Below are 27,278 nucleotides of genomic sequence, written 5' to 3'. Positions count from 1 at the left end.
ATGGCAAGGATGAGGAGCCTGTGTTTCTTGGCTGTTGTGCTTGCAGGTAAGTACACCACATTTGTATTTTGTCCTAGGCTTCAAAAGCAAAATATAAATGTGCTAAGGAGAGAAGAGCTGTTAAAAGAAATTACTGTTTTCCATGGAAAAGGAGAGAACAGGCATGGCACTGGCTCCACCTGAGGTGACTGTGGGAGGACAGCAGAGCTGACTTGTTTAGAAATATGCCCCAGTCCTGCAGTGTAGTCAGCACCAGCATAGTCAAAAGGGATCAGTGGTATCATTCAGCTCCTGAAAGTTACCTATTGCTTTGTTAGTTTTTCTTCTGTAATTTTTACTCCAGCATACCAGAGGTTAATTTGGTCCAGAGCATAGTAAAGGGAGTATACATATTATTTTGTTGCTGGAGAATGGAACCTCTGCAGCAAATGCCTTTGAAATATACAAGTGAACCTAAAATGTAAATATTAATACTGTTAAATTAAAATCTGTGTGGTAATACTTCAGTTCCTTCCTTATACCTTAATTTTAATCTAATTTTTCAAAATTAAAGTGAAGGTTTTTAAAAATCAATGAGGATTATTTTTCACCTATATCTTTCCAGCTGCCTTGCTTTAGCTTCTGTTCCCATGGAAATTATCATGGAAAAGCAGCAAGTAGCCATAGCTGTTGCTATATATTCAACTGCTTGTTTGGATTTCATCTTCTTTGTATGTTTACAGACATGGGCTGTAAATACAGTGAAAATTATGGTTTTACAATTCTCCTTCCCTACTTTTAAAAATAATTTTATCTTCCCACTTGCTGCTATCACATTTGTACTGCAATAGAAGTAAATCCAGGAACAAGGGATGAACAAGGTTGCAGCCTTATCCAGCTGCTCACACCTGCAAGTCTTAGTTTTTAAAGTTTGCTGGAAAATGTAAGCTTTGCATTAATGGGAGAAAAAATGGAAGAAATTTCTTGGCTCCTGCTGGGGGAATGTTTTTTTCCATTGAACTAGCTTTTTCATTCACAATATCATTCATAAGAAGTATTTTGAAAGTATTTTACAATACAAATTAATTCATAAAAGTCTCCCACAAACCTATCCTGTGTAAAATGACACCACAATAATAATCTGCTGTAGTCTGTTCAGTCATACTCTTCTTGATTTCAGCAATGAAAACGCTGATGCTGCATTTGACTCTCACTAGGAAACACACCCCAGACCAAAATGAAATGTGATAGGTTTTGTTTATTTTGTTGTCCAAGAAAAAAAAATTGCAGGATTGCAGAAGGATGCTCATATTCCTATTACGCTTTGGATGAAAAAGAGGATAAGAATTTATAGCTTTTCTATGTGACCTATCACGAGTGGTGAATGTTGAACAGAGAGCAGTCAGCCTGTGGGACCTGACTCTTCTGCCCCAGAAAACAGAGGTGGAAACCAACCCTGCCTGCCCAGCAGCTGGCAAAGGTTAACAGCCAGATAATTCCTGTTAATTCCAGCCTCAAGAAGATGATAATGAGGCACTGTGGCAGCGAGCAGTGAGTTCTGCAGAGCAGCCTGGGAGTATCAGACCTGAGTGTCAGATGTTCCTGTCTAAAAGGGGCATGAGAGTTTTCTCAAGAAAATGTAGGTGGCACTCCTGCTTTTCTGTGTTCATATTCCCCACTTGGAAATCAACTCTGGCATTGCAGCATGATGGCATTCTCTAGCAAAAATCTAGTATTTCGTTCTGTAAATTTCCCAGTATACATAATTACTGCTTGTGCACATCTGCTTGTAGAATTCTTTCTGTGGAGAAGCCCAGACTGCATCAGCAATCATGTTTTAGGGTTTCAAGCACACAACAGTCCACATAAAAAAAAAAAAAAAAAAAAAAAAAAAAAACCACACAAAAAAAAAAAAACCAACCAAAAAATGAAAGCAGAGGTATTAGTCATTTTGCAGAAAAGGGCAATTATCGTTCAAGTAGATTTAATCTTGGAATATTGCTGTAATGACTAAAATGACATAAATTAACTTCAGAATAAGTATGCTGCCTGTGATATGCCTGCTCTCTCTGAGAATATTTACCAACAGCAGTTTGTCAGCACAGCAGGAGCTGGTCTTGTGGTCCCCCTGCTCTTCGGAGGCTCTCAACCAGAGGGCTTGACTTGTACCTGTAAAAAGGGAAAATTTAGCACCTAACAGGTTTTTTTTCATGACGATTCTGTGAATGACTAATATATACCTTTTCTTTTACTGCTGGCATCTTCCCTTTACTCATAACCATATCTGTATTAACACAAACTACTAACACTGTGTAGATACAGTTGTCATACAATGCAGAAAAGAAACCCCACATGAACATATACTCACTATTTTTCTATTTATACCATACAAGTGAATGCTGCTTGTCACATATTTGAATCTCTATAGATAGAAAACATCTGTGTATAACATAATTATACAGAAAATGTAACCTTTTCATATTGATAGCAGCCCTTATTGAAGACTCCCTCCTGTTCTGCCAGCCTGCAGCGTTGCCCTCACGCCTCACCAGCAGCTTCATTACGCTGCTATTTAACTTTCTATGAGTATTTCAAGCAAGTCGTGCTTCAGCTGAGCACAGGCAGCTCCGAGTGCAGAACAATGCAGACCCACTGCCTCGCCTTGTAAAAGAAAGTGCTTGCTGCTCTTGCTCCGCAATGAGCACACAGCTGCTCGCCCGTCATCTCAGTCCAAGGGATAACGGGTACTAGCCCTGGGATGGGGAGAAAGCACATCCAAAAAAAAGAATAGCTGAAGTTTGCGGTGCTGTGTGGTTTTCTAACGCGGTTCCCGGCTGCTCTGACGGCTTTTCCCGCATGCAGCCCTAGGCGGGTGCCTGGGCTCGGAGCAGGACGCGCAGTGCCCCGGCGCCATCGCGGTGCAGAAGCGCATTGACTGCCACCCGCAGCCCGGCGCTTCCCAGGAGGCCTGCGAGGCGCGGGGCTGCACCTGGTGCTCCAGCGATGTGCCCAACGCTCCCTGGTGCTTCTTCCCCGAGAACAGTCCCTACGGCTACGCCCGCAGTGGGAACGCCGAGCAGACCGACAAGGGCTGGAGGTGAGTGCGTGTGGCTCCCCGGGCGCTGCAGGCCGGCACTGCCCCGCGGCCGCCGCTGCCGCCCCGGGCACTCTCGCCAAAAACATTCCCGCAGCTGCTCCGATACACATGTGACAAGGAGGGAAAGGGACACCTTTCCCCGTGTGTGTGCCGTAGAACTGGGGCTTGTGCTCTCACCACGCCTCAGGTGAGGGAACCAGGTGCGGGTGCAGAGTGGTCCCTCCCACCTAGGAGCTGTGCCTCAGGAAACTACCAGGTCTCCTTTCTTTGGGGGCCTCTATTTTATCCATTAACATCAAGGAGGGCCTAAACTGACCTCAGGGATTATTTCTCTCAGCAAGTCAATGATTTATTTTTAAAGAGCTGACACAGAGTAGCTGGGTGGTTCCCCTGGCCTGCCCCAGGGTGGTCTCAGGCAGTGGTCACTCGCGGTGGGCACCAGCATGTGTTCCACTGCAGAGTCACGCTGAACAAGCGCCAGGCCTTGTCCCTCTTCGGAAGTGACATTTCCCCGATCGTCTTGGAAGTGGAGTTCCAGACAAAGGACAGACTCCGGTTCAGGGTGAGTATCTGGGGGGTTGGAATCATTTAGCCAAAGCAACACATGCTAAGGAGTGAGCTGACCTGCCCCCTGCTCGCCTTGCTTTAGCTCTACGACCCCAACGCGCAGCGGTTTGAAGTCCCACTCAAGATCAATGGCCCCGGGGTTACCGCTGAGGAAGCCAACTATGAGGTGGAGTTCTCGGATGATTCCACACACTTCACGATCAAGAGGAAAAGCACTGGCACCGTGCTGTGAGTACTACACATGATTCATATTGCTTTTTGTAAAAGTTAGGTGTGATGGGGTCAGCACTCTTTCCTTACACCCTATTTCTTGCGTCTGTGGTACAAGGGGTCAAAGGATGTGGTGCAGATTTATGCCTTGTCCCTGAACGACTTTCATTATTAATGGGGGTATGTGCCTGTATAACAGACAATTATCTATGTGCATGTATAAAAGTTTATTCAATAAACCTTCTGAGGCTACAATTTCATGGCTTGTCATGCTGGTAAACTCAACTCATCAAAGCACTGAGCTAAGATTTCTGAAATCTGAGGTGTCAGGATCTAAGCAGCAGATCTCCTGACACTCTCCAGCAGGCAAGTCTAGGAAGCTCAAAGCAATGGAGGCTGTAAGCCTCTGATTTCTACTGATATCAGTGAATGGCACTGGCTCTAGTTTGTTCCTCTGCAAAAATATAATTTGTTTTCTCAAGCTAGTACTGTAAGTTTAACTTCAGTAAAAGCTCCTCTCACTAACAAATGTCACCAGGTGTCATAATTTCCTTTTTCCTTGGCTTCCATCACCATATCTCTAGTACATAATGCTACTTAGAAAGAGAGTCCCAATCAAGGTGCATTCCTGCCAGCTGCTTTTGGGAATGCAGCAGTGAGCAATTTAAGGATGGCTTAACATGAGTGATGCAAATAAGACAATACAGCTTCTAGAATGGTCTGCAGATGGAGCCATCATGCTGGGTTTTTAATGAGCTGACCATCCTTTTGAACTACAGTCTCATAGCATCTCTTTATACATGTCACAGTCAATTCTGTAAAGTCTTATTTATGTAGGCTATTTTAAATGAATGCATTATGCCTTACTCTGATAACAAAAATAATTTAATTTCTCATTAGACTTAACAGCTCTGTGTAAACAGTGGTCTTTTGTTAAAGGCCCAGTTTTCTACTTCTTTCTATAAAGACTTCTTAATTGGAATGCTGATGTAAGGGGTGAATGCATAACAAGAGGCTAGCTCATGGCCCATTCTCATTCAGCCCTCCTCACCTTCACCCAGACCCCAAGGGTTTAGCCTGGGTTGATCAAACTTGAGATGTCCCAGCAGTGGGGAGGGGCCTGCTGTGGAGCAGATGCAGGATCTGCTAAAGGCACGACTGCGGTGACAGGCAGAGGAGCACAAGTCGGTCCCCACTGAGAAGGTTTCCAGGAGGGCACATCCAGTGCCCTGCTGTGGGCCTGGGGAAGCCTCCTCCATTCCCCTCCATCTCTTTGTGCACCAAGGCCCGTGCCCAGCAGCAGCAGAGGTGTGGGCTGCAGCCGTGCTGTGCTGCAGAGCCCAGGGAGGCAGAGGGCAGCCTTGGTTTGCAGCACCAGCTCAGCATCAGTGATGCTCTGCTCTCCAGCATCCTGTGGGAAATTGTACACTGCCTCCAGGCAGGTAAAGGAGTGCTCCTGAAACTCAGCTAAGCCCAAAAAGAGGAAATTGTGGGTAAATATAATGCACAAATAATGGACTTCTATCCAGCAAGCAGTGGCAAGGCTGCTCCCAAAATATTGTCACCAGCAGAGACACAGGATTTTGTGTACAGAAAGGGAAATCTTATGTTCTTGGGAATTCTTGTTTCATGTGAAATGGCACAGCCAGTACTGTAGTCTAAAGGATCCTGTCAGGAAGCCATTCCTCTCACAGCTTGAATGATATTTAGTTTAGTTATATTCCCTGTGTGAGGAGCAAAAATGCTTCCCCTTCATTTGTTTGCCTGTCCATCCTGTCAGAGTGAGGAAATGCAGGTGCTCAGAGATAGCTCCACAGCCTGTCTTAGAGGGATTTGCAATCTCCTTAGCTACCAAAAGAGCTGTGCAGATGGAATCTTTCAAAACAGGAAAGCAGGTTATATATCCTGGCCTAAAATATATGGTTGGCTGCATTTACTTTACTGAAGGATGAGCCCTCAGCAGTCAGCATTATAGGAACATTCCCATCAGTGGCTGCACTTGACTGGCTGGGTCCAGGGGTGCACTGGTGGCATCTGGCAGGTTAAGTAGATTTTCGTGTTAGTTCAACGTGCCCAAAGGCAGGTTTGAATGCTACAACACAAATCTTTTCCTTTGGGTTCCCTCCAGAAGTGGGAGCAGCTGCTCCAGAGCACCCAGGCACCAAGCTGCATGGCTGGTGGTGTCTGTGCCTGGGCCAGGTTAGGGCAGGCTGTGTGGGAGAGTGTCCCTGAGAAACAGGCAAGTTCCTGACACCTGGAGAGACTTTAGCCTCCTGTTTTAAGATGTGAACAGCCATGGCCTTACTGTGTCGATGAACAGCTGAATCAATTGTTGATTTCTATATGCACACAAACACTGCTCAGAACAGTCAATGTGGGCAAATAAAACCTTTTCAACAGATGCTGCAGTTGCACTCCCCAGGTGTGGGTAGATAATAACTTGAATCTGCACCAAACCAGGTCAGGGTTCTCTCCTGGACCTTTTAAATATCTCTGAGGAAAACTTTCCCATAGTAAAGCAATTACAGATCCTCAGAAATCTGCTTTTCCTTATGCTTCTTATCCCTTGCTAGCAGAGCCATGCTGCTGGATGACTTACCCCCCAAGAAAGCCTAAATTCATGATGCTCAGCATGCTCTTGCACAGGTGACAGTCCACCTGGGAAGGAAGCAGCCTGTCCCAAGCAGAAACACAGTGGAGGTTTGGGTTGCTGTTTCAAAGCCCACACCTGTATTTCCCTGTAGTCTATCCTGCCATCCATGCCTTTGTGCAGGAAGCAATGGGGTGTCAAACTCCTGTCTGTCTGCTTGATAGGAAACCCCATCCCCACTCTGGCACTCCTGTGCACAAAGCCTCTTCCTTGTGAGGAATGATTTCATTCCACATTAGAAATCCTGCAGGGGAGAGGCAGAGGAGGCTTTGAGTGTGCTTTATGGGCGTTTCTCACACTCTCTGCATGCAGGGAGACCTAGCTGAGCTACCCAAGGAGGGCAGGACAAACTCGGGGCTCCATGTAATCACAATAACAGGGGAAAGGAATAAACTGTGTGAGGGGAGAGACATTAACAGCTGATTGCAAACCTCAAGCAGAGCCAGGAGCAAGAATAAAAGGCCAAGTCCTGCTACATTTTCAGCTTGCTCCAAGCTAACCAGTTGACAGCTGCTACTTTGCCTGCATGAGGCAAAAATTAGACAGAGTCATGTAGGGAGATGATCCAGGAGCTGCTGGGGGCTGCTGGGACCAGGAGCTCTTGGGCTGCTTCCCTTTGTCTTCCCAGTAATGCCTCTTGGCTTACTCCCTCTTACTTTTCTCCTTCTCATCCACTGCTGTCCTGTTTTCTGTCCCATCCTGCCTCTTTCTGCTCTGCTTTTCTCCCTCTCCAATGCTCCTGCTGTTTTGCCACTAGCCAGGTAAGGTCCTTTTCTATGCCAGTAGCTGTCCAAAGCCATGGGGGTAAAGAGGTGCCATGTCCACACATTCACTAGGGAGATGCCAAGCAAAGCTTCTGCTTCCATCCAGACGTCAGGTGTTATCTGTTTTCCATGAGAAAACTAGAAACCTGCATCTGATTTAAGGCTGCAAGTCAGAGTTCTGAACCATGAGGGTCAGGGACTAGGGCATGAATCTCCTGCCCCAGAGGAGAAGCTCCCAAACTACCATCATTGTTGGGCAGTGGAGACTGCAGGGAGCCTCTTTTTACTCCTGTTATGCTTGGAAAATAACTGTTTTGGCAAAATTGGTGTGGTCAGTGGAAAAATGTTTTGTCAAGAGATTTGCTTTAGTTTAGTAAATCCTTGCTTAGGATATCCTGGTTGATCTTGCAGCTCTTATGGGAAACTGTCCTGTGGTTGGCCAGGGCCCCGTGCTGGTAAAAACAGGAGAGAAAATACTGTGTTGTAATAAGGCAGGTGAGCAAGCAAAACAGCCTGTGAGTTTTGTGGCACATACACTCAGGTTAAATGCTGTTCTCCTTGCTGCTCCTGCCACACTGTCAACAGCAACCACTGGAGGAGGTAGTATCAACTGAGAGCATGAAGGCTCCAAGAAAGCATAGATTTTCTCAAGAAGAGAGAGTAAAAGGCTGGGAACTGTTTGCTTTAAGACTATGATAAATAACACACATATGCTCATTTTGCAGAGTGTGATTACTCTGTGGGACTCACTGCCCCAGGGCAGCACTGGCACAGGAGGCCTAGCAGGATACACATTCAGGCATAATAAAAAAATCATCTGTAGGAAAATAAAACCCCCAAATACTTTGTCTCCATGCTTCACAACATCAGTTAATTCTATGAAAACAGCCAGAAACTTCCTCCATAAGCAGATTATTGCAAGACTGGCTCTGAGTGACATCTTATGCCTTCCTTTGTGATATCTGGCCTGGGCCATTGCTGGAGACAGGCTGCAGAGGGATGGATTACTGATTTGATTCTCCACTTTAATATCCTGACTTTTCCTTCATGATGTCACACAAATAATGGAAGGCAGAACATTTTTATTTTTTTTTTTTACAAGCCAGATAGGGACTACTTTCTATTAAGCTTTTGGAATACCTTGTTTGCTATTGCACTTGGGAATATACTGCAAAAATAACCAAACCTAATCAAGATTTTTCCTAATTTCCAAAAAGGCTGCTGTAGAGTTCAGCTGCCTTTTTTTTTATTTTTAGCACAGACACCACTTATCACGAAGGTGTTTTTACATAGGCAAGGCTATTAGAATGATTTATAATGCTATTGTCATAACTGCAGTTTTGCTGAAAGCATGGGGAGGAAATTGTATGCATCATGGGTAGAATGGGTTTTTTCCTAGTTTGTGAGAGCCATTATTTTAGTCTTCTAATCATTAAGATTTATTTTACCTAGGCAAGAAATATTGTAGGTATATCACCCAAGTGTTTTTCAAGCAAAAATGAAGCATTGTATATCCAGTGAATTATAGGACATTTCCTGATATCACAACAATGAATACAGTAGAAGTAGAGCAGAAATGTGTCAATAACAGTAAATATACTCTGCACTTCTTTTTTTTTATAAGTGTTATGTTTGTGGAAAATCTGTTGATTACTCTTGCTGATTTTCTCACCTACTTGACAAATCACCTTTAAAGTAAGATAAACATGTAAAAATTCTGTCTTGGTGGACCTTCTGCACTCCAGAAGTGGAGTCCCAAGACTTACAACTAATAGGAATACAGCTGTTGTGAAACAGTGCTATGGTTTAACCCCAGCCAGCAGCCAAACACCACACAGCTGCCTGCTCACTCCTGACTGAAAGATGGAGAGAATCAGGAGGGTAAAAGTGAGAAAAGTCATGTGTTGAGACAAGAACAATTTAATAACAGGTAAAAAGTAGTAGTACTAGTAGTAGCAGTAATAATAATCATAATAATAGTAATGTAATTAAAAGGAAAATAACAGAGAGAAAAATAAAACCCAAGAAAGAGAAGTGATGCAAATGACAACAATTACTCACCACCATTTGACTGATGCCTTCCAGTCCCTGAGCAGCAGTGTCCCAGCCAACCTTCCTGATAGGTTTAATGCTCAGCATGAAGCCATATAGTATGGGATATCCCTTGAGGCCAGCTATCCTAGCTGTGTCCCCTCCCTGCTGCTTGTGCATCCCCAGCCTCCTTGCTGGTGGGGCACTGCAAGGAGTAGCAAAGCCCTGTTGTGCTCTGTTAAGAACTGCTCAGCAGTAACTGAAACATCTCTGAATTACCAACATCTCCCAGCGCAAATCCAAAACATCACCCCATACCAGCTACTATGAAGGTTAACTCCAGCCAAAACCAGCAGTCACTGGAAGTATTTTTAGCAATCTGAGATCTGGGCTCCTTAGGTGATGCTCCTCAGCAGCTCAAGTATGTTGAGTCAATCAGTAGATTTGAGGTTCATTTGAAGGTGTGTAGTCCTCACTCCCTAAGGTGCTTTAGCACTTTTTTGGCAGCCTGGGCATACTGTGGTAGCCCAGGCCCTCTGGAAGGGTGTGCCCAAGCTTTGCCAGGAGGCTTAGACTCCTTTTTTGGATAGCTGTGGGAAGTTACAACTAAATTTGCACACAGATAATATATGGGGTGGTCTGGAGACCAAGAAAAGCAGATGTTATAGAGGACATTTTCTCCGTGTGACTTAGTGGACCTTAGTGGAGCTTCAAATAATGAGCTCAGTTCTCCAGGATTCATTGTAACAGGAAGAAAAAAAAAAAGACCAAATCTCTCCCAACTTAAAATTATTTTTGAATGTCCAGATAATGCATGATGCCTGTCCTAATGATGTATCATATCTGTGTCCCAAGTCTCCTAATTCTGGAGGTTTTGTAAGACCACCTTTAGAAGTGCCAGCAGCTGGTTGCTCACGGCTGGTGAATCAGTGCTTTGAGCCACTGCACACACTGCAGTCATTGGCCTCCAATAAACCTCAACAGAGTAGTTGTTCAGAGAGGGAAATCATCATGTCCAGTTCATATTACAAAGGACTGATGATTGCACTCCTGAAAACCATCTTGTACAGCCTTTTAGTCATCCCCCTCAAACATTGTGACAATGTTAGTCATGAACTACACCTTCAACATGAGCAGGGTGTTTTATCTGTCTGCCTACTCACCTTCCTTTAATACTGCTTCTTTGGTCCACTCCAGTTATGTTTCATCCTGATAGCCAGTGGCTTGACTGCTGGCCAAAAATGTTAATTTTTACAGAGACCTTTTCAATCTGAGTCATTCTTTTTTTTCCTGATAAGAAGTTAAAAATTAGAGATGTTTACTCTTTAGTGTAGTACGCTGTGTATGGAAGAAAAGAGCAGCTTTTATCAATCAAGACTCCTTGGACAGGTGACAGCTGACTGTTCAAAGACAATGGCCAGGCAGATGTGTAGGGAGGCTGGTTTGTATTTCCACAGGCAGGAGTGTTCCTACCACTGACACACTACACTAACAGCTTAAGACTTTCAGCAGCAAATGTGACTGCAGCTATTACCTCTTGTGCAAAAAAGAAGGGTTCTTGTGCTCACAGACTTTGCCTCATCTAACTTCTAGCAGAGGTTGCATTTTTGACAGTGAGCAACTGTTCAGCTGTGTTTTTACATTTTTAAGACACCTTCTGTTGTCCATCACAGTGGTTTTATGGTTCATAGGACTCTTGGAGGAGAACCACGCAAATTCTTGCAAACATGATGTCATTTTATGTTCCTTCCTGTTTTGTACCTTCCATCTACTTTAAACCAGCAGGAGGGAAGGTCAGAGAAGTATGACATTTTCTTTTATTGTATCCAAGGGTTTAAGGAATGGCATTTTTTTTTTTCATTTAAATGATTGTTCCTTGCCAACACCACATGAGCAAACACATAAAGTAGCACAACAGCTACCATAGTGTGCTGGAGAGCACAAGGACTCAGGAAGCTGCTTGGAGTGAAGGCAGAGAATAGTGCCAGGGGAAAACCTGTCCATGCTTTCCTTCAGATGGAGATGACATAATGATGCCCAGAAAAAATAAAAAGAGTCATTACCAGCATTTTTATGTCACGGTTAATGCTATATTTAGCATATAGCTATGCTGGCATGTGGAGGTCTGGGGAAAGACAAGGCTGATGGGGAGCTGTGCTGGTGGGGGTGGCAGCCCCCAGGGAGCTGAGCCATGGAGGGGTGCAGAGCAGGGCACTGTTATGGCAGTGTCACGCAGAGGTGGAGTTGCCTGAAGGAATGCATGAGTCATGAGCCAGTTTCTCCACAACGTGTAAAGATATAGTGGAGCAGAGGGCTTGTTCCTAGGGTTGTCATTTGCACCACCCCAGTGACCCTCCTGGTCAGAGGAGGGGACTTGCTGAGCTGAAGTAATACTTTAATGAAGTATTACTTTAATGCCATGGTAACACTAGGAGTTCTCATGATAGGAAATGTCCATGCTATAATGTGGGTACCACAAATGTACAAAGCCTCATGTCCTCTGAACAGACATCATGGGGAGAGCTCAATGACTTACAACAGATATTTAAACTTTTTCGAAAGCCTTTCCCCTCTGGCATAATTTGAGGTTTTCTCAACCCTGTGGTCTGCTCAGAGCAGTGACCCTTCCTGTCTTGGCACAGAGCAGAGCTGTGTGACAGTTTTCCTTTGGGCAGGAATATAGCTCCAGAGCCCATCCCTATTCCTGCACAGCAACTGCTTCTTGCAGAAAGGCCTCTATTTGTCAAGGACTGGATCTAATTCTCAGGGATATTTTGCATGCATAACCCTCCTAAAAGAAAATAATTTTATTCACTACTGCATGTAGGTGGAGATGATGGAAAGGAGGGAGGGAGGGGTTCCTGCTGGCAGAAAAAACAAATCAAGAGTTATACACAAATTCTTACTTCTTCTGCTTGTAAGAAAGGACAAATAGACTTTTAAAAAAAACCACACAGACCCTTTAGTACTTGTGTGTGACTTTGGATTTGTCTAGGAAAATTTAGGGATAGTTTGTGCCTGAGTTTTGCACGGAGAGGCAAGCTAGTTCCTTAAGCATCCCCATGAGCAGCCGTCCTTGCAGCCTCGTGGGGAGAGCCCACCCGTGTGGTGGGAGCAGTGGTGCCCTCCCAGTCCTCCCAGCAGCAGGGACTTGCCCCCAGGAAGGGGTGCTGGTGGCACAGGTGGCAGGCAACTCACCAGAGTGCTCTTGTCACGGGGGTTGAGCTGCTCCCCACCAACACAACCCATCTCCCATTTCTCTGATTTACCAGTCAATTTGATCAACCATTTAATTTTGTCAAAATCATTGACAGAAGAACATTAAAAGGAGAGTTGTGCCACTTCTGTGCTCTATGGCATGGGCTCATTTATTTTAATTAGCTGAACAAATTCATGGTTAAACAAGGCTCGAGAGGGTGCTATCTAAATGAGCTACTCATGGCATACACATGACCATTAACAAAACACTTCTCCACAGCTTGACTATGTTCTCCCCCATCTAACTTGCAGCTCATTATAGCTCTAGAGATAGGAAACAGAATGTAGCGCCTAATTAAAATGTGAGCCTGTGTCCACAGATGATTTAATAGAAATAAATGCATTAAGCTGGTGAGAGAAGCAGGAGAGAGTCATCACAATAAACACATCTTGTTCAAGCACAGTCTGGAGAAAACTATACCTCTATTTTAGGCATCTGCATGAAGTTGGAGGTATTTGGGTCCTGATACAGCAAAACATTAAAAAAAACCTGATAAAATGTCTGTTGTTCTCATTAAGTATTCTGAACTCCACTGTGTAGTAACAATTTTTAGCCTTTCACTTTGGTTGTCATAGAAATAGCATAAGCAACCACTTATTTTGATAATAGATTTATAATCTGTCTTCTGTTGTTTTAGTTGCTCTTTTCAAAAATTATATTGCTGCATTTTTTTTGCATAAGTAGATGCGATATCTTCAACCATTGCAAGATTAATTTAACGTGTTAGGTTAAGCACTTTAGATGCATGCATAGAATTTAATGTATTTTTAATACTGTTTTTCTCCAAAATACATTAAAAGTATAAATAGCTGGACATGAACTTAATACCTTCCAAAGAGAAACAAACTAATCCTGTCTCGCTCTGTTTGTCACAGGTGGAGCAGTCCCCTGGTTGATCTGTTTTTCTCCAACCAGTTCCTTCAGATCACCACCACTGTGCCATCCACTTCTGTGTATGGGTTTGGTGAACATGAGCACCCGACCTTCAAGCACAACATGGACTTTGTTACCTATGGCATGTACAGCAGGGACCAGGCACCAACGGTAATTCACTCTATGCAACACTTTGTCCTAGCTTGTGTCACCAAAAGGAGGTGACACAAACATGGAATGTCACAAGCTTCGCAGGTATCATCAGTTTTAATTAAAGACTAAGCCATGAATTGTTTTGAGGGAACTTTGAAACCTTTTATCAGAACCTTTTTCACAGTGCAATTTTCAGGAAAAAGTATATTGTGTGCCAAGATCTTGGTTCAGGAGAGTTTTGCATTTCATGCTTGGATCAATCCCTGTTTGTCCAAACAAGCTGGACTCCAGCAGGACTCATTAGATATTTGGCTGAACTGAAGTCAGTGGTTGATGAGTCTGTTTTTACTAGAAAAATGATTCTTACTCATGCCAATCTGAAGGGTTTAGCAGAATATCAAAGGTTTAACTAGGAAAGACTAAAAAATTCCATTGTGATAAGGCAGAAAAAAATAACTCTTTTCTGTCAATTTGACTTCACACCAATTTAGATTAAAAAATCCCCTTATTTATTTCAAAATAATTTTCTAACTATGAATTAATTTATTTCTTTGTCTGTGCATATGTATCTACTTGACAAAAGCTATGAAAGAGCAAGTCAAGTTATATTTCATGTGTTGTTTATGTTTCAGTCATTTGCCAACCTCTATGGAGTTCACCCTTTCTACATGTGCGTAGAACCAGACTCCAATGCCCACGGTGTTCTCCTTCTGAACTCCAATGCCCAAGGTAAAAAGATACATGGATTCCCTGTATGGACTGCATATAGAAATATGATAGATTAGTAAGTATAAAATACTGTTTTACTTCAATGGGGTAAAAATATGAGTGACTGCACAGCTAATTAAGCTTCCAGGACTAATAGATTTTTCAAAGATTTTTCAAAGGAATTTCAGTAGAATGAATTTTTAACAAGGAATTTGGGCATTTTTAGGCATTTTCAGGGAAAATACATTCTTAACTTTTTAATGAAAATATATGCAAATAGAGGGAAAGAAGAAGGTGGAAGAAATTTCCTTTGAGATTGGCATAACAAAATCAAATCAGTTTAGGTTAGTCCTATATTCTGTCTTTGGAGAATAGTTTTGTATGTTGCCATGGTCACCTTACTGCATTAATCTAGTGGCATAATTTCAGAAAAGGGGAATCTTCACTTAGTCTATAAAATCAGTTTCCCCTGGCAGACAATGGCTTTCAATAAGATTAAAATAGCATAGAGGAACCCTAAACACAAACTTGTTGATCCTTTGTATAAATATGAAACTGAGACAAATGGATCTGTGCAATCTACGCTGGGTGGGTTTCTGTGATTTCTTGCTGCGCCATGCTAATCTGAAAGCAGAGATTACAGAAACACTGGGCCTGCCTACCTTCAGGCCCTGTTTGCTCATCCAGTCGTACCCACAGGGAGGAGCCCAGCATGCACACACCTAGGATAGGTAGGATAGAATAGAATATTTCAGCTGGAAGGGACATAAAACATACCTGTAGTACAACTGCCTGAACACTTCAAGGCTGACGAAAAGCTAAATGTGTTGTTAAGGCATTGTCCAAATGCCTCTTACACACTGACAATCTTGAGGCATCAACATCTCTAGGAAGCCTGTTACAGCATTTGCCTGCCCTCAGTAAAGACATGCCTCCTGATGTTGAGTCTCAACCTCCCCTGATGCATTCTTGACCTATTCCCATGTATAGTGCAGAGTTTGTTTGTGCTGAGGGCCTTTTTTTCCCTTTTAGATGTTACTCTGTCTCCAAACCCATCTTTAACTTTCCGCACGATTGGAGGGATCCTGGACTTCTATCTCTTCATGGGACCGACTCCTGAAAACGTGGTTCAGCAGTACACTGAGGTGAGTAGAAAAGTGCACTTGGCACATGGAGCAGTGCCTTGTAACACATCCTGTCAGTATCTGGTAGTATCAGTGGGTTGTGCAGGCAGAGCTTTGTCCTGATCCATTTGTACAAAGCTGCAGCTTCAGATCCATGGGAAAACTGGCATGTGCTCTAGCATCTGTGAACAGACTGAGTGTCACAGGCAGGCTGGGTGTTCAGTGCACATATGCACATTCTCCTGCAATATGTCAGGAAGGGATGCAGGAGTGCACTAAAGGGATGCAATGATTAGAAAGGTATCTGTCTAAGCTTACTCCTCTCGGGCTGTCACAGTTTTATAGTCTTTGCTGTATGACATGACTGCATTTTGACACTGCAGGCCAAGTAAACAAACTAGGCAGAGCACAGATGGAAATGTTTGGGAGCTTTACATATGCTGGATTTCAGAGATATTGAATGGACTCTGAAGTCTTCAAACCTTTATTTTCCAGTGGAGTTGCTTGCTGATTTTGGAGCCATCAGGCTGTTTTTTACTAATGAAAACCCATATAATTGCATTGGAGAGCATGGATGTATAACACTGCATTTACTGCTGTCTTACAGAGTGTAACTACTTGCTATCCAATTGCCCAGTGTTTTCCAGAGAACTGAGAGTACACATGCCAATGGCTGATTTGGAAGTGTACGTGCAATTTTTATTTAGTGAGGACTGTGCAGAAAAAAGTAGCAGATAATATGTTTTTCCTGGTCACCAAATGGTGCTTCAGCTGGGCCTTGCCACAGAAATTACCACCTCAGACACAAGCTGTGTATGCAAAGAAATCAGTGTCAAACCTAAAGAGTGTGGAGCAAAGCTGGAGTAAGCATGTTAGTGTGAGAAGGGGAGTCCATGTGCAGACCCTGAGGATTAGGCTGCAATTAGCATTCTCTGAGGAAGGCTGAACAGGGTAGGGCATCCCAGAGCCAGGCACTCAGAGCTCACAGCAAGATGTGCATGTGCTCTGCCTTTGCTCATGCCACCCCTCAAAGGGGCCTGAGCTCTGATCTTTGTGAGCATTTTGTCTTTCTTGGCTTTTTAAAGCCTCCATAGCCTATGCTTGCCTTCTTTTAAAGTGCCTGTATGGGAACAGAAATACTGTGGTTTAGAGCAAGGGAAAAAAGAGTATTTAACCCAGAAGGAAGGTATTTCTGGGTTCTGGTTTGGTGAAGGAAGGGATAAGACTTGCTCATGCTGCTGTTTTGGGAAGGCTGGAGCTTCTCTGGGTTGGTGAGCTCTGCTAGACCTTCCTTTTCCAAGGAGAGGTTCAGGTGCTACCTCCCAGAGAGATGAGAGGCTGATGGTGCTCCTCCACGTCCTGGAGAAGGAGCAACTGCTCTGTTGCTTGGAGGTTTCCAGCTCCCTCTGCACATCATCCCCACCCGTTGTCTGCCGTGGTTTAACCCCAGCTGGCAGCTCAGTCCCACACAGCCACTCGCTCACGCCTCGTCAGTGGGGTGGGGGAGAGGATCCAAAGGGTAAAAGTGAGAAAATTCGTGGGTTGAGATAAAGACAGTTTAATGGGTAAAGCCAAACTGTGCACACAAGCAAAGCAAAACAAGGAATTCATTCACCAGTTGCCATTCCCCACATCCTGGGGGTGTCTAAACACCAGCACCAGGTGTTTAGACACCCCCAGGAATCAGGGGAATGGCTGAACATGTGACTGTTACTGGGAAAGGCAAATGCCATCACTCTGAATATCCAGCTCCCCCTTCCTCTTCCCCCAGATTTATGTCCTGAGTATGAAGCCATTTGATATGGAACATCATTTGGGTCAGTTTGGCTCAGCTGTCCTGGCTGTGTCCCCTCCCAGCTCTTTGTGTACCCCCAGCCTCCTCACTGGTGGTGGGGAGTAAGGAGCAAAGAAGGCCTTGACTCTGTGTAAGCACTGCTCAGCAAAATCAAATATATCACTGAATTATCATCACTATTTTCAGCTGAAATCCAAAACACAGCCCATTCCAGTTACTGTAAAGAAAAGTAACCATATCCCAGCCCAAACCAGCACACGCTATTTCCGATGCCAGTGCCACAGACCAGCAAGCAAGCTGGGATTTTAACTTTCACATGGGTAATAAAATCAGGGGGGAGAAAAGTGGAGGGGAAAAGTAAAGCAACTCTCCCCCAGGCTGGAGCTTTGATCCCCATTTCAAGGGAGTTAGTGCAGCAGTACGATGGAAATTAGAGCCACGCCTGCTCCTTTTCAAAGTCTTTTACTGGTGTTTGAAGGCAGCATTTCTGTGGCTTAGCAGGTGGTCAGCATCTGAAAATAAATTGAGAGAGTTCTCACTCCCCAACTGATGGGTAGTGGCAGCTCACTTTCCACCCCTGTCTCTGGAAATGGAGCTGGAGGAAAGAAAACAAGGTAAAGGAGAGCAGTGGGCGTCTCCTAATGAGATATGTCACATGCCAGGACAAAAAAATCCTGTTCTGTATTCTCTGAGCTTGTGCTCAACTCTCTAGGGAATCTTAAAGAATGCATGTTAGTAATTTCAATGTGAAATAATAACTTCTTCAGTAAACATCCTGAAATTCCAAGGTCAAAAATGTTACAATTACCATATTATTAGTCTCTAGGGTAATAATTTGGCTTTTATGTACAAGGTATGTGGGAAGGTGAAGGAGACAGAAAAGACTTAATTTTTCAATTGTCTTTTGTGTCACACTGAGAGGATTTTCCCTGTGCAGTCATTGTCATGCTGTAGGGAAAGAAAAGGGGTAGAAAGGAGAAATGTGATTGATGTCTGCAAGGCACTGCTCAGCAGCATGGCTCCGCTCTCTGAGCTGTTTGCATGGGTCTCCTCTGCGAATTGGTGTTTTGGGAGTTCCTGGCTGCAGGGGCCCCTGGTGGGATCAGGTTGCACTGCTGCAGAGCTTCTCGGTGGAATAGCACCTGCCTCTCTCCTGAGCAAGTTTGCCACAGTCACTGCTTTTGCAGGGACCCCTCATTTTATCTGTCCAGGATGGCCCCACTGGTGTGGCAGGGTGGCCAGGTGCCGGCAGGCACACAGCTGGTGAGAACAAGGGAGCTGTTTGCAGAGCAAAGTGCCTTACACCTTTCTCCAATGTTTTGTGCTGTTGCCTTCAGTGCCACTTCAGTATCTGAGCCACCTCTCTGCCCCTGCTATGCTTGTTTCTGTGAGAGGTTTAGGAGCTTAGCTGTGATCTGTGTTTTTTCGTGGCTCCCTCCAAACCAGTGAATTAGGATAGCTTTGTTAGAAAGCTCTTTATTTGGCCTCTAGAGTATGCAGGATTTCCCCACACACCTCTCCAGGTTGTCACCAGCACCCAGGGTAGACCACGGACTCTTGGCTGCTTGGTCCAGGCTATCCCAAGAGCAGGGCTCTTGGCTCTCTTTGTGGTGATCAGGGTTGATAGGAGCTGCTCTGCCAGAGTCATCAGCCTCTCTGCATCCTTGGAGTGAGGACAGGTAACAACAAAAGCTGTGGTGGCCCTGCATGCCAGCCTGACCAAGGATAATCTGCTTTAAATGGGCTCCAAGAGTGAGGCAAGATGTGAGAAGGGAGCAGAGGGTGAGTGCTGATTCCTCTGCCCCTCTACTGTGTGCTGCATGGAGCAGGGATGAGCTGTAGGATGCCTCCTGCCAGTGGCATCTGAGTGCTACAGCAGTGGTAGCAGCTGTAGGGTATGTGCTGGGCATGGTCCCATGGGAAGGAGCAGCCTCCAGCCTGATTCTTCTGCTCTCTCCTGTCCCTGAGCCCACCTTTGTGGGGTATTACTCCTGCCACATCTAAGATTGTCCTGTACAGCTCTCTCTATATGTCAGTGATCACATTTTTCTCCTACTGCAGAAGAGTCTGGTGTGCAGAACAGTTATGTAACACAAATCTCACTTTTAACGGCAAACACCTCCGTTTGCAGGAGGGTGAGAAAAAGCAGTAACAAGCTAAAGAGTTCAGGCACTGACCTGAGCCTGGCTGAGGCTCTCCAGTCACACGTAATACCAGGCCAACATTGCCAAGACCGCTGGTGGCCTTTCAGAACAGACCAACAGTGCACAGCAGTAGTGTGTGAGCTCCATAACAAGATGCTCAGGAATGTTAGGGTTCAAAAACCAGATATTTAATAGCACTTGGGTAAAGGCCATGAATATGTTATTTTATCACAAATTATCCAGTAACAAGCTGTAAGTGAGCATACTGTAAGTCTCCTGATTCTGTTTGGAGAGAAAATTGCTGGTTTGCTTCCTCCTTACAGAAGTGTGAGCTGGTTACAGGTGTAAGGGACCTCAGAGGTCTCTAGTCCACTCTCCTATTGGAGATGTAACATGGGAAACCTGCTTGTACATAGATCTTATCACAGATGATTCAGTGAGAGTCTTGCAGCTGAATTCCCCAAGAAGAAATAAACAACTGATAATTGTTTTGTGCAGCAGAAACCAAGATTTGAAGACCTTGGCATTGAAAATCCTTAGTTTTTTTTTATACTCCTGAGGTTGTGAGCATCTTCTTTATGGTTCAGCAGCTGCAGGGCCTTTCTTTTTGCTCTCCTAAATCAAAGGTTAGCTTCTGTTAACAGACTTTGAGTGAAGGTTACCCTCTAACTGACTGGGTGCCCACAGGACTCAGCTGCTTGCCTTAGTCATAGCAGATGAGCTGGATACAGACATGTGGGCCCTAGCAGCACCTGTGGAATTAGCCATTGTGTATTTAGCCATACAGAAACACTAAACCCAGTGCATTAGCCCGCTTGGGTTTTCTAGTTTCCTCCTATAACTCCTCTTTGAAGAAAGGGAGTTGAAGCAAATATCAAGCTTCAGAAATCATTTTGTGTGGCTAATTAGGGTGTAAGATTAGCAATCTGCATTGTGGGACATCTTAGCTCCTTTGTCAGCACAGGAAGGAGTACCTCTCTCCAGCCTCTGTGATATATAGGCATAACTCTGCAGCTCTCTCTCTCTCATCAAAGTCTTTGGTCATAATGTTAACAGAATAGGATCCTGATTTTACTCTATAGAATGTAGTACATAGTACATTGCACATAGTACATTGCACATAGTAAATATCTAGTACATATCATTGATGCTCATATTAATAACATTATTTGTCCAATAATCCAACACAGGCAAAAAAATGCAGATCACCTGCTTCCCAGACACAGATTTTATCTGTTAGATATACTTGTTTCCACTGAACTTCATTCTTACCACAAAATGCCTTCAGGGTACCTCCTTGATGCATCAGCGCTCAGGTGGCCCTGAAAAAAGTGAAAAAAAATATACATAATGCTAAGTTATGTAAACAGGCAAAAACTAACAGTGAATTTATTAAACACTAGGATTATTTAAGAAACAAGTGCAGGAAGAATTCTGGAACAGAAAATAGGATTTTTTTTAATTGGTTCTGCACTATGGTATCTTTGTGCTTTTTTTTTCCCCCCTTCATTTTGGATACCCCATATGTTTGGCATTTCTATGTTTTCCTCCCTCAGTTCCCCTGCCATACCCCGTCTACCTTTTCTGATTCTATGGGAGTCAATTTGCCAAGCAGTCTTTCTCTGGCTGCTGCACTTTCTGATCATTTGTATGCAGAATGCAATCTATATGAATTAACTAGATCCTAAATATATATCAAATCCAACTTGAGTCTTCAGGTTTGCAAAATTACATTCCTGCCTCTGCTGATCCATCTGTGAGTGGGTACCATATGTCAGTTACTTTATCAGGAAGCTTCAGGGGGATCCATTAGAGAGAGTCCACAGCATAATTAGAAAAAAGAACATTTGTTTTCCCAGCTGCCCTGTTTTCATCCTTCCTCTTCAAATGTTCTGCTGGTTTCAATTAAGCTCACCATAGATGCACCAGCCTGGTGAACCTAGAGAACTAATTGCTTTAAAAACTTAATATCTTCCTTGCAAGGTAGATATTTTTCTGTTGGTTCAGCTGTAATCCCAAACTCCTCAAGGGATGCTGTCACAAAATACTGTCTCACTCTGTGGTCCAGAATGACACAGCACCATCCCCATAAGGGTGATCAGGTGAACCCCAGCAAACCCCAGTGCTGGGGACATGCCCTTTGGGAAGGGCTCTGACTGACACACCAGTGGCCGCAGCTTCACCTCCAGCCCCACTGCTCTCCATCTGGATGCTTGACAGGACATGGGGAAGAAGCCAATCCCCATCCAACTCTTGGAATGCATTGTATTGGCAATGTCCCAGACTGACTGTCCTCCCCAGGCAGGAGTGACCCGAGGTGTTACAGGACCCAGAGCAGAGCTGCTCAGCAGTTCCCACTGCCTCTGCCCAGGCTGGTTCCCCCTTTCCCCTTTCCCAGCCTGCTTGGGAAGAGGCAGCAGATGCCATGCAGACATCCTGCCAGGGCACAGGGCTCTGCATTGAGCTGCAGGATTAATATTTATCAGCCAGTTTTCCCTATTTCTCTTGTCCAAGATGAGAAGCCTGTGCACAAAGCATTTTATTTCATTAGGGAGTTCTTTTGTTTTGGTCTGTTTTTTTAACCTTGTTTGTAGAGGTCATTCTCTGTTTCCAGTAGAGAAAGCAAGGGCAAAATATGCATCTGCTTTAGGGGCACAAAATGGTGGGTTCACGAAACTCATCCCACAGCCTTTGCTGGTCTAAAACAAGCTCTGCTGCCTCCTCAGATGAATTTATCCTTAACATGGTGAGTGTGGGTGTGACAGAGAAGAAGACTTCTGGCCCTGAGGCTGGCCATGCTGTGTTGGGAATGTTGGTGCTGTCTCACAAGGTGCCTGGGAGGTTGTCCTGAGCCATCACATCCCATTCAGCTCTCCACGGAAAACCCCAGCAGAGCTTGAAAGATGGTCTGGGTGATCAGATGTGTCCAGACACGCTGGAAAAATCCTGATGACATGTGCAGGAGATGGGGTAGCACCAGGGTAGTTACGGCATGTCTGCCCATCAGCCTCCCCCTACATGGTAGGCACCACCTTTGTCTGTGCAGGGCCTGCCCTGGCAAGGGCCCAGCAGCGTGCAGTGGAAGCTGAGTGCTTCTGTGGCAGGAACATGCTGCTGAGAGCTGCTCTCACTTCTTCTGAATACCTCAGCCTCCAGCTGAGTTGGAGAAGTAGGTGTTGAGGAGGATCAGGAAAGCTGAGTCTGGTGGGACAGGACAAGCAGCAGGTGTATGGGGCAGCTGTGCTGATCAGCTGGAGCGTCCCTCCTGGAGACACACAAAGCATTAACCTCACCAGTGGTTATGGCCTCCTTATGTTTCTGCTTATCTGAAACAGCAACATCCCAACAAGTGAAAGCACACTGTAGCCAAATGTGTAATGTTTGTATGTGTTCCCAAGCATTTCCTGTTTGGAAGCAATTTACCCTGTGTGTTTCCCAGCTCAGGGGCATTAAAAGCATCCTCAGGTTTTCTCTGCCTCTCTCCCACATGTGGTTTTCTGTCTGATGCACTTTGTACATCCGTGTACTGATGCTCTAGCATGTGATGTATTTTAGAGCAATTTCAAGCTCAGCCTTGCTTTCCCAGGTCAGACTCTTCCTAGAGAAAATCCCATAGGAAGGTGTGCCTTCGTGCAATGCATCTCCAGAGAGCTTCGCAATGCAATAGATACAGACTGCCAGAAGTGCCTTGTTTTATTTATTTGAAGTAGATGGGGTTTAGCTGCCAATATGCAAGTTTTGTTGTTTTTCGCTTTTCAGCATAATTACCTAACTATGGAGATCCACAAGGAAATAAGGGAGGAACCATTATTTAGCCAAAGGGGGACAGTAGCTGCAGCTGATTAATAAGTCATGGGTGCTTACTAGCTACTAGATTTTCATGTATTGCCTGCAAAGGTGTTAGAAATACAAATCAAAGGTTAGTGTCATTGGATCTAACTGAAGTAAGGATTTCAGGAGATGTGCCCCAGAAAACACTGGTGTATACTAATGAAACAAAGCCAGACTTCAGCTTATTTGTAGAACAGACACATCGTATTTGCCCACTCCTCATCCCAGGTTACCACAGCAGCTCTCACCAGGGGAAGCAGAGCAGGATGCCTTGCTTCCCTGTGCTCTCAATTGAGTTTCCTCATGCCATTTATAGATGGATTACATTCAGACAGTGGAAATCAAATATTTATAAAATCATATTTAGCTTATTACCTTGTGTTTCAGTTGAGAATTTTGGGACCAAACATTAATTCTGGCCTTGAAGAGGGTTGTCAGTGCCTGGCAACACAAGGATGTGGACCAGCAATAATAGTAGTCAGCCATAAATAAAGAGTTTCATCAGATTGGTGTGTAAATATGATTAAAACTTCAGAGAGCTCAAGTAAAGAGCAGACTCTTGATAAGTTAGTTCAGCTGGATGTGGCAAGAGAAATTTGCAAAGCTTACGTTGCTGTGTGTGGTTGGAGATTTGCCTTCTGTTGACCAAGGGGTTTGTGGACTTTTTGTAGATCAGGTGGCATGAAGCTCCACACTGGATTTCTGCTGGCATGTGCCCTGTGAGTGAGGGTGTGCAGAGGCTGAGACCACATTTAACATTAGCCTGGCTTTTATACACTGTGTCTTCCACGGGGGTGTCCTTAGAAGTGATGCTCAGTGCTGGCATTGTTGGAGTCTCTCTGAAGGGCAAAGATCCACCAGGAGAAGTGCCAAGTGTGCTGTGCCAAGAGCCACTCGGAGAAAGGACTGGGTATTTAATGGGAGTGTGATGCCTATGCCCTGGCATTTGTGCTTTAAATGGTCTGGAAGCCTCTCCTGGTGTTTCAGAGTAACTTCTTTTCCTCTCACCCTTGTGTTTCTGTATTCCTCATTCCTGCTGCAGGCCATTGGACGCCCACACATGCCAGCCTACTGGTCTCTGGGATTCCAGCTCTCCCGCTGGGGCTATAACAGCCTTGATGTTTTAAAGGAAACTGTCAGTCGCATGAAGCACTATGACATCCCATATGTAAGTAGGAATCTTTCACTGTGTGTGCTAATGTTACACTCTGAAGTGAGTAAAATTATAATGGAGGAAAAGTAATTGTCTTACAAAGAGAATTGTAGAATAAAACGACATTCATAATTTTATGTAGTGGGTTTGCATGTAATATCTTCATAATGCTTAAAAGAACGTTTAAAGTGGGCTGTGAACATCATGTTTAAGTGCTGCTCTTGGCTGCATAGCAGGTGATTTTGGTGTGGATTTGCTGTTATGCAGTATGAGGTGCTAGCATTTTAAAAACAAATTATGAAAACAAACTTCCTGCAAAATAGTTGCTAAACTAGGGCTTCTACATTTTCTTGTAGTCCACTGCTAGGATTACAATTACAGTCTCTTAGGTTTCATTACGTACATTAGCTGCCTTTTAGAAATACCATTGCATGCATTCTGGTTTCTGTGAATACTTCAGTCATAGAATCATAGAATAGTTGGAGTTGGAAGAGATCATTAAAGGCCATCTAATCCAAGCCCCCTGCAATGAGCAGGAGGATCTTCAACTAAATCAGGTTGCTCAGAGTCCCATCCAACTTAATCTTAAATGTTTCTAGGGATGGGGCATTCACCATCTACCTGTGCAACCACCTCATTGTAAAAAAATTCCTTCCTTATATCTAGTCTGAATCTACCCTCCTTTAATTTACAACCATCACCCCTAGTCCTATTGCTACAGAGCCTACAAAAAAGTCTGACTTCAGCTTTCTTATAAGCCCCTTCTAGGTGTTTAAAGGCTTCAGTAAGTTCTCCCTGGAGCCTTCCTGTCCTCAGGCTGAACAGCCCTCTTTGTCTCAGCCTGTCCTCATAGCAGAGGTGCTCCAGCCCCTCTAATAATTTTTGTGGCCCTCCTCTAGACTTGCTCCAAGAGATCCATGTCTTCCCTGTCTGAGAACTCCAGAGCTGGACAAAGTAATAAAGTAATTTTTTACTTGGAAAATGTTTAGGATGTCCAACATTATGATATTGACTACATGGAACGTCGCCTGGACTTTACCTATGATAAAGTGAATTTTGCTGGTCTGCCAGAGTTCATGAAGGAGATGAAGAAGAATGGAAAGCACAATGTTGTGATTCTGGTAAATTAATGATTTTGCTAATTATTTCTCCATTTATAAGAACTATTTCTAGCATAGTCTTCATAGCACTACCTAGGTGCTAACACATGTATATTAGTGTAGCAGATTTTCCATTTTCTCATATGTTGAGAAGAGCTGAAGAAAAAAGTTTTCACAGATTTAATTTTCAGAAGTGTTGTCTTTATTCGATATCTCTCTTCCAGTATCATCTCTGTACCAAAACATTAATTCTGTGTAACTTTTTCCCCACTCAGTTATGAGAAATTTTGCCTCTGAGTTGACATTGCTTTCATGCAATTCTTTCCCTGAAATGAACAAATTGATTTAATACACATAGAAAAATAGCTGAATAGTGGAAAAAATTCTATTCCTAATCACTCTGGAATATATTAACTACAATCCATGTTTCTTTGTACTTACTTTTTATCTAAGTTAATGTGAGGGATGATTACTTGTATGCAAATTTGTGGAAACTGTATGTTGAGCCTCTAACCAAAACTGGTGTATGGCCAAATGAATTAATCTGGATACAAGTGAAATTGGAGTTTTCCATCTTCCCCAGTAAATTTTTCTGACAAAATTTGCTGGTTTTCTCCAGCACTTCCCTGTACATGTCCTTGTGCCAAAATGACTATGTCACAATAGCTAAGTGAGCACCAATGGTGGCAAGGAAACTGGAGACCAATTTAATAAAAATTTAAGTAAAGATGAAATTAAATAAAGTCCATTGATAAATTCAGAAGATCTTGCTCTCCAGGGTCCCCCAGCAGCTTAGCAGTAGGAGGGCTGCACTCCCCAGAGCAGGCTTCAATTTGTCCTCCATAACCACTGGGGGCATTTTAAATTGCAGCAGGACAGATTCAAGGCAAACCTTAGGGTGAAGCTGCTGGTCTGCAAGGTGAGCTGAGCAACAGACGTGATACACTGATTCAAATAAGTGTATTCTCCTTCAGCCTTTCTCTGCTAGGCTAAACAAACATATTTACCTACAATTATATTGATGGCTCCTGCTTTTAACGAGGCCTGGATTCAGTTAATCCAGCTGAATCATGATGGACAGGTCATTAATGTTTGGACCCTAAGTCAAACCAGTTCTTTTAAAATAAGGGTCATGTTCCTCTTCTTGCCCTGGGGGTCCTGTCAAAGGCTTGTGGAGAGAGAGACTGAACAGCAGAATCGTGAATTGTGGTACAGTACTGGTGTATCTGGAGTCAAGATAAGAAAGACCTACTGCAGTTTCCTCATCTAAAAATTACATTATCTTGTTAAATAGATAGGTTAAGGCAGAAGTGCCTCCCTCCTGTCCTTATTTTTTCCTCACAGTTTGTTGTGAAGTTTAAAACATGACTGAGGATGATGGACTAGTCAGCACTACAGATAGCTATATCAGTGTTTTCTTTTTAATTGTGAGTTTTCTGATCGTTTCTTTAAACATACCTTTTATTATTTGCCTAATCTTTGCTTTCGTGTACTATAATTTCATTTCCTACTAGGACTCTCAAACAAAACCACACAGCCTAAGTGATGAATTACATATTGATAATGGAAACAGCAGTATGCATACAGTGAATGCTGCTTGCATACAGCAGTATACATACAGTGAATGCTGCTTGCTAGCCTTTTGTCCCTAAAGATTCCTTCCCCTGAAGGTTCCATTCTGAGAAGCTCGGGGGTGCAGCAGTGAAATCAGTTTTCATCAGTGACGGTTCAAGGCACAGTGTTTAAATAGTAACAGATTACTAAGTCACTTTGATGGAGAGAAACTTTAAGACAAAAATAGACCCAAATTAAATGGATACATCATTGTAAATAACTAAGC

At 43.8% G+C, this 27,278-nt stretch overlaps 1 protein-coding gene across 1 annotated transcript in view; it reads left to right on the top strand.

Annotated features, from left to right (window-relative positions):
• Positions 1 to 27,278, top strand: part of LOC121357371 (lysosomal alpha-glucosidase-like) — a 76,685-nt gene continuing 49,407 nt past the window's right edge. The window contains exons 1-9 of the mRNA XM_041474583.1: positions 1 to 46; positions 2,842 to 3,076; positions 3,536 to 3,638; positions 3,726 to 3,871; positions 13,433 to 13,601; positions 14,216 to 14,312; positions 15,324 to 15,436; positions 24,228 to 24,353; positions 25,328 to 25,459. Coding sequence (XP_041330517.1) covers positions 1 to 46; positions 2,842 to 3,076; positions 3,536 to 3,638; positions 3,726 to 3,871; positions 13,433 to 13,601; positions 14,216 to 14,312; positions 15,324 to 15,436; positions 24,228 to 24,353; positions 25,328 to 25,459 — 1,167 coding nt within the window. The remainder of the gene's footprint in view (positions 47 to 2,841; positions 3,077 to 3,535; positions 3,639 to 3,725; positions 3,872 to 13,432; positions 13,602 to 14,215; positions 14,313 to 15,323; positions 15,437 to 24,227; positions 24,354 to 25,327; positions 25,460 to 27,278) is intronic.

Source organism: Pyrgilauda ruficollis, unplaced genomic scaffold, assembly GCF_017590135.1.
Source record: "Pyrgilauda ruficollis isolate IOZ18807 unplaced genomic scaffold, ASM1759013v1 scaffold33, whole genome shotgun sequence".
Classification (NCBI taxonomy): Eukaryota; Metazoa; Chordata; class Aves; order Passeriformes; family Passeridae; genus Pyrgilauda; species Pyrgilauda ruficollis.
The sequence above is the reverse complement of the archived record's forward strand: the minus strand, read 5'-3'. Positions and strand labels throughout refer to the sequence as shown.